The sequence below is a fragment of the Miniopterus natalensis genome, chromosome 10 (assembly GCF_054644295.1).
Source record: "Miniopterus natalensis isolate mMinNat1 chromosome 10, mMinNat1.hap1, whole genome shotgun sequence".
Taxonomy (NCBI): Eukaryota; Metazoa; Chordata; class Mammalia; order Chiroptera; family Miniopteridae; genus Miniopterus; species Miniopterus natalensis.
This window is the reverse complement of record NC_142090.1, coordinates 3,759,635-3,771,771: the sequence shown is the minus strand read 5'-3', so window position 1 is coordinate 3,771,771 and position 12,137 is coordinate 3,759,635. Positions and strand designations below refer to the sequence as shown.

Genomic DNA, 12,137 nt, shown 5'->3' with positions numbered 1-12,137 from the left:
GAGAGTGGAAGGGAGAGAGAGGGAGAGAGACACATCAATTGGTTGCCCCCCGAACTCACCCAACCAGGGCCGGGAATTGCACTTGCAACCAAGGTACATGCCCTTGGCTGGAATCGAACCTGGGACCCTTTAGTTCGTGGGCTGAAGCTCTAACCACTGAACCAAACTGGATAGGGCACTAAGGCCTATTTTAAAGGCATACTGATGAAGTCATATTGGTTTCAGTAATGAAGACGTTGTGGTTCAGGCATAGAATGAGAGTCCAGTGGACACAACAGGGAACCTGAGGACAGACTCACGGACATATGGGCACCTGGTATATAATGGGTGGGCTGTTAGGTAGATGGTGCTGGGAAACTGGGCTCTTCATGTGGATTCTGACTCAGTTAGGAGGGCTGATTTTTAACCGACAGTGCTTCTCAAACTTGCATGTTCATGGGAACCACCTGGAAGTTGTTACAGTACAGATTGTGATTCAGCAGGTTTGGGGCGGGGACTGAGATTCTGCAGTTCTCACTTGAACCCAACTGTTGGCAATATTGCTAATCTGGGAATCACACTCGGCGTAGCAACAGCGTATGTTGAAAGAGTGTTAGGTGTTGATTTAATAAAGAGGTGTTTTGAGGGAGGTCTGGCAGCTCAGTGACGTCATCAGGGATCCTTTATCTTTCTGCTCTGCTCTCCCTTGGCTTGAATGGTGCATGCTGACTTTGTTTTCTTATTTGCTACCTCAATGCCCCATAATGACAGCCGAAATTCCAGACATCCCACTTAAATTCCATGCAAAAAGAAGGGAGAAAGAGTGACAATAGGAGCTCTCCACTGGGCCCACCTGGATGATCCAAGATTCTCTCTCCACCTGAAGATCCCAATCACATTGTCGGCGTCCCTTTTACCACTAGTCACGGGTTCTGGGATTACTACATGCACCCCTCGGGGTGGGGTGGGGGGTGGGGGGTGGGCATTATTCTGCCTGTCACAGAGAGTGCCTAGGTTTCTCTCAGCATGTAATTGGGTTATGTGTGTAGGGAAAGGGCTTGTCAGTTTAGCCAATCCGCAGTGTTTCACATTTTATCAACACGAGTTTATTTCACAAACAAGCACGCAGAGCCCATCCTGGCAAAGACAACTCCTTGCTGTGGTCTAGTCTGAATCAAAGACTTCAGCAGCCTAAATCCTTGGGGGGCAATAAACTTGAGTCAAAAAGAGAACACACTGGCCCTGGCCCATTTGGCTCAGATGGTGACTAAAATGGGCCAGAGCCAGAGCGGGGCCGTGAGAGGGGAGAGCGTCAGCCTGTGGACTGAAGGGTCCGGGTTTGATTCCGGCCAAGGGTAAGTACCTCAGTTGCAGGTGTGATCCCCAGACCCTGTTGGGGCGCGTGCGGGAGGCAGCCAGTTGATGTGAGAAGATGTTTCTCTCTCTCTCTCTCTCTCTCTCTCTCTCTCTCTCTCTCTCTCTCTCTGAAAAGCAGTGAAAGAAATATCCTCATGAAAGGGAACACACTCACTGCCCTGGCCGGTGTGGCTCAGTTGGTTGAGCATTGCCCCATGCGCCGAAAGGTTGCTGGTTCGATTCCTGGCCAGGGCATATGCCTGGGTTGTAGTCTGGGTCCCTAGTAGGGGGCGTGCAAGGAGGCAGCCGATCAATGTTTCTCTCGAACATCAATGTTTCTCTCCCTCCCTCTCTCTCTAAAATCAATAAAATTTTTAAAAAAATATATCTTTATTGATTTCAGAGAGAGGAAAGGAGAGGGAGAGAGAGATAGAAACATCAATGATGAGAGAGTCATTGATCGAGCCCACAACCCGGGCATGTGCCTTGACCGGGAATTGAACCCCGATCGCCTGGATCTTAGGTCGACACTCAACCTCTGAGCCACGCCCGGCTGGGCTAAAAAAAATCTTTTTTAAAAAAATGAGAGAGAACACACATTCTTGCTGTTCCTCTGTTCGCCCGGCATGTGAGTTGAATCTTGATGTGTTGTTATCTCAACAGGACCAAGGAGCACCTGTGTCAGGAGGATGCTGCAGAGCAGGGCTGCTCCCCGGGGCAGCTGAGGCTTCTCCTTTTAGGAAAGAGCGGCTCAGGAAAAAGTGCCACAGGAAACACTATTCTGGGCAAAAAAGTGTTCCCATCCAGATTCAGTGCGCAGATGGTGACTACAACGTGCCAGAGAGAGAGCGGGCTCGTGGGAGGGAAGGAGGTTGTGATCATCGACACCCCCGACCTCGTCTCTTCAGCAGCTTATGACAAAGACAAGGAACGCAACATTGAGCGCTGCTTGGAGCTCTCCGCCCCAAGCCTGCATGCCCTGCTCCTGGTCATCCGCATCGGCCGCTATACCAAGGAGAGCAGAGAGGTGGCCGAGGGCATCTGGAAGGCGTTTGGAGCGGAAGCCAGGAGGTACACCATTATCGTCTTCACTGGGAAGGATGAGTTGGAGGATGACCCCCTGCAACATTACCTTCACCAGGACGACTCGCTTAGAAAGTTGGTTAAAGCCTGTGGGAGCCAATACTGTGCTTTCAACAACAAGGCGGGTGAGGCCGAGCGGGCCAGCCAGGTGGGGGAGCTCCTCCTCATGGTGAAGAGACTGGTGGGTGAGAACCAGGGACCCTATCCCGTCAGCTTGAGAAGTGAAGGCCGTGGATTCCAGGTGAGAACTATCGTTACGTTCTCCAAGGGTCTCTGTGTTGTTAGAGCGAGTGGAATGAAGACAGGCACGGGCTAGCGGAAAGGTTCATAGGATTTGTTTAAGGGGATATTGAACCATAACCTGGAAAGATGGAGGCACCAGATGGTAGGTTACTATAAATATCATCCTTTGGACTTTATTGGTAAATTAATGGATACCTTTAAGGCCTTGTCTGACTTTACCCCTCATAGTTTTGGACACAAATGACTCATTAGACCACTTTGGCTTCAGTAAAACTATTATCTTCTTGCCCCAGTCCCGACCCCCCTTTCTGGCCACTCTGGGAGTCGCTGAGCACTCTTCTAATGAGCTCTAAAAGTTGGCATCGCCCAGCCGGGCGTGGCCCAGCGGTTGAGCATCGACGTAGGATCCAGGAGATTGAGGTTCGATTCCCGGTCAGGGCACAGGCCCGGGTTGCGGGCTCGATCCCCAATGACTCTCTCATCATTGGTGTTTCTATCTCTCTCTCCCTCTGCTGCCCTTTCTCTGAAATCAATAAAGATATATTAAAAAAAAAAAAAGTTGGCATCTGCAGGGCTTGGCTCTAGCCTGTCCCCTACTCCCTGCTCTCTCCCTCAGGTGATCCCACACTTTTCAGCTTTGAGCTCTATCTATTGCTAACTGTTTTTCACATTAGTAGCCCTCGTCCGGATCTCTCTTCTGAGTTCCGACTCCTTTATCCAATTGCTACTTGGCATCTCCACTGGGCTCTCCTATAAGATCTCAGGCTTAAAGTGTCCGAACTTCCCGTTTCCCCTTTTAGATCTCTAATAATTCTGTTTTCCTCTCAGCGTGGTAAATGGTTGCCCAGCTCGCCACGCCCTTCAGATCCAAACCCAGAAGTCAGCTTTGATGCTACAGCTAGCATCTGCTGTCCAAAAACCCCTCAAGTCCACGTGATCGTGCACCCGGAACCCACCCTCTTCTCCCCGCCTCCACGACCACCATCTGGTCCCAATCAGCCTCTTCTCTTGCCTGTACTAGTTTACAAATAATCTACTAGCAACTTTCCCCTCTGTCATTCTTGGGTCTAACACCTCCATCCATTTCACACACAACAGAGTGACATTTTATTTAATTTTTAAATTTGAATGAAGAACATATTTGTAACGAAGGAATGGGAGCTTCTGCCTCTGAGGAGCTAATACTTCAACTGGAGTGACTTATGCATAAGAAACAAAGCAATTGTTGATTCAGTGCAGCCAAGTGAATGCCGGCATAGAGAATCCTATAAATATATGTGCCGGAGAATGTAGGGCAAGCAGAAGTTCGGCCTGGGGGCCACTGGGTCAGAATGGATCTTCTTAGTGTTGATGGCCATGCGAGGGAAACCAGTACTTACCGAGCACCTACTACATTCCAGATGCAGACAGGAGCTGACTTAGTCTTCTCAACAACTCTATGCACGGATGTTCTGCAGATGAAGACACTGAGGCTCCAAAGTTCTAAAGTCACTTGCTCCCTTATCTCTAGGCCTGAGCTCGCCTTCTCTCTCCCCATTGATGGCTGCATGGAACAGTGACGTCAGCCCAGGGAAGGGACACAGAATGAGTTTATACAATGTAACTGGGACATTGTACCCTCTTATTTAAAATGCTCTATTGGCTTCCTGCTGATCTTCAGATCAAGTTCAGGATCCATGACCTGACCTGGCCCCTCACCCTCTATTTTGTTCTCTATGTACTGGTCTCACTAGCTTCCCCTTTGGTCTATTTATTTATTTATTTACCCCCCACCCAAGGGTATTTTTTCCCCATTGCTTTTCAGAGAGAGAGAAAGAGAGAGGGAGAGAGAAATATCGATGTGAGAGAGACACATGGATTGGTTGCCTCTTGCCCCCCCCTCCAACGGGGCCAGGGATTGACCTGCAACCTAGGTATGTGTCCTTGACTGGGAATTGAACCTGAGACTGTTTGGTGTGAGGGCCAATGCTCTAACCACTGAGCCATGCCCGGTAGGGCATTGTCACCATCTTTTGTGACTCTATGCCAATTTAAATTTGGGGCATCAGTATAAGGTTTCACCAGGCAAGTGAAGGGGACATCAGGTATGTGGCTGTTTATTCTCTGTTGTCATCTTCATTTGCCCACCTGGATGGAGAGTTTCCAAATTTTACTGGATTCATGTTAGAAGAAGCCTCATTTCTACACTGGGGGTGCCAGTGAGGGCAGGAGACATTGGAGAGATGTGGGGAGCCTGGGTCCCAATCTCCTTGCTTCCCCTTGCCCCTCAAGTGGACATCACAGGCATCTCTGGGCTAGTTTCTTCTTCCAGGGAGCCCAGAAGTTCTCCTTCAGCCTCTCGATTTCCTCTGGGAATGGAAGACTTGGGGATGAATTCCTGTTAGGAACTGTCGAGAAGTGAAGTTAGAGCTTCAGGAGCAATGCCTTGTAGGTGGCATCTGTGGGGCTCCTTTGAGTGAGAGCAAGACCCACCTTGCGACTGGGAAACCCATTGAAGCAGCAGCCCCAGTAGGGTCTCAAGATTTCCATTATGGACAAGTCTACAGCAGCCAGCGAGGTCCACGACCATGGCCTTGATTGGACCACATCCTAATCATCAAATTACTCTGAGTTACACACTTGTGTCTCCATTTCACCACTTGGTAAAAAGATGAGATTTTTAGATTTGCATACATCATTTCCCCCCTTTATTTTCTAGGATGATGTGACAGAAACTACATCTCAAAAGGACAATCCACACGGTAAGAAGACCCCTAAAAGAATGTGAAGCTCGTATCCGTGTTCCTTTGAGTGCTCTGTGTATCAAAGTGAAGTTGAGAAAATATCTAGATAAGTTAGAGCAAACATGCACCCTGGAGATCTAGCTCTGGTCAGTGCCTACAACCTGTCCCTAGGGGAACTCTTAACACTTTTGAGTAGGTGTAGCACCTGCAAAGGTCCTGGACCTGGTGTGGGTGGCCCTGACCTTATCTGAAATGTTATAGAGCTGGGCTTGCCTCCCACACTGACTTGGCCTCTTCTTCCTGGCCTTGGATCCAGGACCACCCAGTTTTTGACTCCTCCTGGGGAAGCAGAAATCCCTCCTTCACAGGTGGCACTAACTTGTAGAATTCAGTGATGGAGCTCAGTATCCACATAGTGATCGCCACTAGTGATGCATCCTACACTCTGTACATGTTGGTATGTCTGGGGCGATCTCGTTCAGTGTAGTAGGTGCAATTTGGTCTGTAGGCTGGGTGTACACAACTAATCCAACCATCCCTTTATCAATGGAATTTCCCCTTTATTTCCGGGCTGGCTCTGGGCAAGAACTGAATAGTCACAACCAACCGCCCCCCTCCCCCAAAGACACACACATACACATAAAAAGAAAGAAAGAGAGGAAAAAAAAAAACCCACGAATATTCAGTACTGAATACAATAGGCAAGCTCTCTGTCTCCATGGAATTCCCCAAAATAATAAATAAAACTAAAATTTTAATGATGATAATAATTGTGCTTGCCATGTGCTGGAAAATTACATGTAATATATAGAAATCATTCAATCCTCATAGTAAATAATGTATCACCCTCATCCCAACCTTGTAAAGAAGATGTTATCTACCCTCATCTTCATTTTACAGATGACCGAACTTAGCCGCAGATACGTAACATCAGGCAGCAGCAGGGATTTAAAATTTCATCAAATGCCGTTCAGTCAAGACGCCAGGGACGTACCTGTTACTGGATAACATTCAGTTCATTGACTGGGGCCATGAGGGAAGCGCACATCACAGGGAACCAGGGGGTGTCTCAATATGAGGTGTCGGAAAGGACTTAAAAAAAAAAAAGTTTTTATTGATTTTTAGAGTAGTTCTCCCCTTTCTTTTTTTCAAAATTACTGAGTTGGCCCGGCCGGGCGTGGCTCAGAGGTTGAGTGTCGACCTAGGATCCAGGCGATTGGGGTTCGATTCCCGGTCAAGGCACATGCCCGGGTTGCGGGCTCGATCAATGACTCTCTCATCATTGATGTTTCTGTCTCTCTCTCCCTGTCCTTTCCTCTCTCTGAAATCAATAAAAAAGATATATTTAAAAAAAAATACTGAGTTGTATTTTATTTTATGAATATACCACTCAGTGTTATTTTGTGATATTTTATTTTTTAAAGAATAGTTTATTGATTTTTAGAGGGAGAGGAAGGGGTAGGGAGAGAGAGAGAGAAACATCGATGTGAGAGGCAAACGTCAGTTGGCTGCCTCCTGCATGCCCCCTACCGGGGATTGAGCCCACAACCTGGGCATGTGCCCTGACAGGGAATGGAACCAACCACCTCATGGAGCACAGGATGATGCTGAACTGAGCCACACCAGCTGGGCAGAAAGGACTTTTTATAGGATGCGGGCTTGTGGGAGAGGTGATTTTGGGGAAAAGAGTAACTTTTCGAAGACAGCATAACAAGGACATGGAGTCACTGCATTTCAGCTGCTTTCTTTAAATGCCATGTTCACTCCCCTCCCAGGCTTGCCTTGCAGACCCAGAGTGACAGCCTACGTGGGTGGCGCATCATATGACGGACACTCAGTGAATATCTCTGGAGTTGCTGACTCATCAGGTAGGTCTGGTGTTGACCTTGGATCACGGGAGAAGTGGTGGGAACAGGGCACGTGTGGAGAGACAGTTTAGTAGCTCAGGTTTTTACAGCAATTTATTAAGGTGTAATTTACACAGAGGAAACCCAAGTCAATGACTTTTACACATCTACACCTATGTGACCACCATCTAGGTAAAGATACGGCGCATTTCCTTCTCTTCCAGGTTCTCAATGCCCCTCCTCTAAGGGAACCCCTCTCCACACTTTTACCAGCAACAGTTAATCTTATCTGTTCTTGAACTTCATATAATGTACTCATATGGCATGTGGCTTTGTGCCTGACCCCTTTCACTTAGCATGTTTTAAAGATCCAGCCATGGTGCATATCAGTTGTTCTCACTTTTGTTCTTTTCTTGTTTTTTAAATTGCTGAGTTGTATTCTACTTTATGAATATACCACTCAGGGTTATTTTAGTATATTTTATTTTTTAAAGATAGTTTCTTGATTTTTAGAGGGAGAGGGGGAGTGAGGGAGAGCGAGAGAGAGAAACGTCAATGTGAGAGGCATTGATCTGCCTCCTGCATGCCCCTTACTGGGGATAGAGCCTGCAATCTGGGCATGTGCCCTTGACTGGAAATCAAAATGGCAACCTCCTGGTCCATGGGATGACATCCAACCAACTAAGCCACACTGGCAAGGGCCACTCAGGGTTATTTTAAACTCAAGTTCTCCCTGGTCATGCCTTAGCCCATGGACTTCATGCCCCAGTACTTACTTGTGGTGGCAAAATGAGAGGAATGTAAGGTCCAAACCAGTGAAGGCCAAGTTTAACATTTTCATGTTCCTGGGCAGTCTCAAGCCCTTGACATATCTCTTAAATTGTTCATGGCCCCTTTTGTGGCTTTCATTTTGATGGGTAGTTTGTGACCGGGACTAGAGTTCTATTGGGTCAGAGCCCTGATGCCAATCTCTATAAAAACTGATAAGGAAGAGAGAGGATTGAACCTGTCCCCATCTCTGTGTCCAACTGCAAAAAGAGACTCAGAATCTGTCCTTTTGTCCCCCAGGCCCAGGAGTAATGGAGCTGCTGGGATCTGAGCAGAACCCTGGGACGTCAGACCTAAAGGTCTTGATCGTGGGGCAGCGTGGTGTTGGAAAAAGCACAGCTGGAAACAGCCTTCTGGGGAAGCGAGTCTTTGAGACCAAATTCAGTGACCAGCCAGTAACCAAGGTGTTCAAATCTGAGAGCAGAATCTGGAGACAGAGGAAAATTTTGATCATTGATAGCCCAAGCTTATTATCTTTAAAGGACTTTAAATCAGGCCTTCAGGAACACACCCCTTATGGCCCCCATGCCTTCCTGCTGGTGACTCCGCTGGTCTCCTTCATTGAGAAAGATTGGGAGGTGCTGAGAACCATCGAAAGCTGTTTTGAAGACACCTACACGAAGCACATGATGGTGCTCCTCACCAGGAAAGAAGATCTTGGGGATCAGGAAGTGGACGTGTTCCTAACCAGAAATAAAGCCCTCAGTGAACTCATCAAGAAATGTGAAAACCGATACAGCATCTTCAACTACAGAGCAACCGAAAGACAGGAGCAGGTGGATGAGCTCCTGCAAAAAATTGTGGGAATGGCACAGCAGAATGGAGAGAAGCCTTGTAGCTTAAGAAAGGAAGGTAAGCAATGTACAGAAAACATTTTATATATGCTTTAAAAAAGTAGATATAGGCTGTCCAGGAACTTTTGTATTTCCTGAAGGGCGCAGGGAAGATCAAAAGGACAGGTCTACTCTGTTGACTAACTCTTCTCCTCTCTCCAGCTTTTACAAAACTTATGTGCCTTTCCTTGCACCCTGTGCTGACCTGGCCTTTAATTCTTTCATCTGTCTTACCCCATCTCTCCAACTGAACGGTGAGGGTCTTGAAGGAAGGAGTTGACCCTTTCCAACCTCAACGTCTTGTTTTCTGCACAGTGTATCTGTTGCCCAGGGCTCAGCTCTCAGAGCTGGTAATGAGATAGCTCTAGACCATTGGTTTACTTTCTTTCTTTGTCTTAAGCTTAACTCTCTCTCTCCCTTTCTTGACTTCTTTGTTCATTCTCTTGCCTCTTTTCTCTCTATTGGAGAGGGAAGGCCATTTTGATGGGACAGGAACTGGGAGCCTGAATGCTCATGGTGGGGGGGGGGGGCATGGGGCTCTTGATGGGATTGATTAGCCCAACCACATAACCCTATCTACTGCTGAAGTAGAAGTGCCCATCCGCTTGGTGCTATGCATTCTATCAACCCGAGATGAGATCCTTCTAGCCCAGGATGGCTCATCCCATTCGATTCCAATGTGCTCACCTGGGAAGAACATCAGACCCAAAGGAGCACATCTGTTTATTGAGCCCTTTCCGATTCCTCATGGAGGGCCAGTTGTTGTGGGAATGTCGGGGGAGACTGTGCGGAGAAAGCCCAATTTTTGAAATGGGTTTTGGAGAATAGGTTGAGTTTGGATGGCTGAGCAGAAAGCTGGAAGACATTCCAGAGAGTACACCAGCAATTTGAAGCAGAGAGGTGGGACTAAGCATGCTCCGCGTGAGGGAACAAAAGGGAAATGGTCTTGATGGACATGGAGGGGTCGCACCTCTAGATAAAGTGGGATGGGGAGCTTACAGAGGTCCTTGGGAACCACGCCCCCAGAGGGTATGGAAGCAAGAGTAAAATACATGACAGGTATGGGGGTGTCGGAGACTTCATTCATCCTGTAAGCATGACTATGATGTGGTGGGCTGGGAATAAGCAATTTAGTCATTTTCCCTGGAAGGAAGAGCACAGGGTGGGCTTTCTTCCCTCCTTGTTTTGAGGTGGATATTAGTAACTTGGGAAGGAATTCATTATTGAGGAAAAGCATGAAGCAACCTGAGTGGAAGAGAGAGATCTCGGCACAAGTGCAAAGTCATAAAGAACCCCCCAGTGATACACATCGCATTACTCCTGTAATTCCACCTGTAGGGAAGTTTATTCCCCGTCATTGACACCACACAACAATGTTAGTGGCTCATCATTATTATAACCACAGAGGTGGTTAATCCTTCTGTTGCTAATCCTCACTCAAGCATATTTTATTTTTCCATTGAGTTTTAGAAAGAGTGGAAAGAAGGGAGGGGTAGGGGGGAGAGAGAGAGAGATTGATCGATGTGAGAAAGACACATCAATTGGCTGCTTCCCGCCCCTACCATGGCCAGGGATCAAACCTGCAACCCAGATACGTGCCCTTGACTGGGAATCAAACCTGAGACCCTTTGGTGTGCAGGCCAATGCTCTAACTACTGAGCACACCAGTCAGGGCACCACGAGGTACCTTTTGACATCAATGAGAGACACAATTAAGTTGAATGTGGTTGTAATGAGAAATGACTTCTAGTGTGCTCCACCTGGTAATCCATAGAGAGGACATGTAGTTGCTTTTTCAAGAAAAGTAATTCTATGGAATAATTTTTCAGATACATCCTGTGGTAGGTAGCATTAGCCAGCAGTGGGAAGATGTAGTCCCAGCAGGAACAGAAGACAGAGATGAGATGAGTAGACTGGATCCAACTGAGTACGTGAAGAGTAACAAAGCACTCACAGGGTGCCAGGGAGTTAGAGAAGGCACCCGAAAAGGGGGGCAAATTCAGAGATAGGTGTGGCAGCATGTCAGTGGATGAGCCCCGGGCAGGGACTGTGGTCCAAGGCCTGCTGCTGAGTTCACCATGTGTCTGGAGGAAGCCATTCCCGGGCTTGGGGCTGCAGCCGCCCTTGGAAGGCGGCCCTGATGATCCCCTAGCATTCTTGACTACAATGTGTGGCCAGCCCAAGGTCATGACTCTCTCCTGCTTTCCTCCCACAGAGACCCTGAACATTGTACTCGTGGGGAGTGGCGGGACTGGGAAGAGTGCCACTGGGAACACCATCCTTGGGAGGCCTGTCTTCCTCTCTCAGCTCCGAGCCCAGTCGGTGACCACGACGTGTCAGGAATGCATGATGCCAAGGGTTGAGCAGGATGTCAGGGTGGTGGATACCCCTGAGCTCTGCCTGCTGAACAGTGATCCATCCCAGGTAGACAAGCTCAAATCCTATGTGTCCCACGGTGGAGGGAATACGGTCCTGGTCCTGGTGCTGCAGCTGGGAAAGTTCACTAGCAAGGATATAAGGGCAGTGACCATGCTAGAGACCATCTTAGGAAAGGATGTTAGGAAACAAACGATTGTGCTTTTTACCCGGAAGGAAGACCTGGGCGATGGGGACTTAAAAGATTACTGCAAAAACACAGATAACAAGGTTCTTAAGGAGACAATTGAAAAGTTTGGGGGACGAGTTTGTGCTTTTAATAACAGAGAAACGGGCCAAGCCAGGGAAGACCAGGTAGCAGAGCTTTTGAAAATGGCCAATGACCTGATACGTAACCATAAAGAGCACGGGCATCCCTGTGCACAAGAGCATCTTAGCAATAGGAGTGTCCCTGAAAAGCTGTATCACAGAAAACTACAAGAGCTAATAAAAGGCTTCTTACCGTAACTGGCTGAAATGCCTGGCGGCTCTTTAAGTTAGAGCCACGCTCAGGTTGGAGGGTATGGAAAGGCTGGGGGATGGGAAGCGGGTTTGTGACTTTTGAGGGTCTGAGAAGTCAAGGCCTCTCCCCTTATGAGGCTTTCACTCTTTTTATTATTATTTTTAAAAAATCCTCACCTGAGGATATTTTTTTCATTGCTTTTCAGAGACATTCTCACCACTGAGCCAAACAAGCTAGGGTGCTTCCGCTCTTTGTAGGCAAATACACTGTCAGGCTGGGGCAGGTAGTAGGAGATTATAAAGGAGCAAGAAGAGACAAGGTAGGGAAAAGGGTCAGAATCAACCAACAAGAATCACCTGACCTGTGT

At 47.8% G+C, this 12,137-nt stretch overlaps 1 protein-coding gene across 1 annotated transcript; it reads left to right on the top strand.

Moving 5' to 3' along the window:
- The first annotated feature begins 2,155 nt into the window (after window positions 1-2,155).
- Window positions 2,156-11,914, top strand: LOC148092155 (GTPase IMAP family member 8-like). The gene is made up of 4 exons (XM_087821316.1): window positions 2,156-2,603; window positions 7,160-7,252; window positions 8,300-8,911; window positions 11,108-11,914. The coding sequence occupies exons 1-4, from the start codon at window positions 2,156-2,158 to the stop codon at window positions 11,773-11,775; spliced, it is 1,821 nt and encodes a 606-aa protein (XP_087677442.1). The 3' UTR covers window positions 11,776-11,914.
- The last annotated feature ends 223 nt before the right edge of the window (window positions 11,915-12,137 follow it).

What these genes read in the sequence shown, in the direction of transcription:
- LOC148092155 (XM_087821316.1), top strand. Translation starts at nt 2,156, where the DNA reads ATGGTGACTACAACGTGCCAGAGAGAGAGCGGGCTCGTGGGAGGGAAG. An exon ending in CATGGTGAAGAGACTGGTGG is followed by an intron (nt 2,604 to 7,159) that starts GTGAGAACCAGG and finishes CTCCCCTCCCAG; the next exon opens with GCTTGCCTTGCAGACCCAGA. An exon ending in TTGTAGCTTAAGAAAGGAAG is followed by an intron (nt 8,912 to 11,107) that starts GTAAGCAATGTA and finishes TTCCTCCCACAG; the next exon opens with AGACCCTGAACATTGTACTC.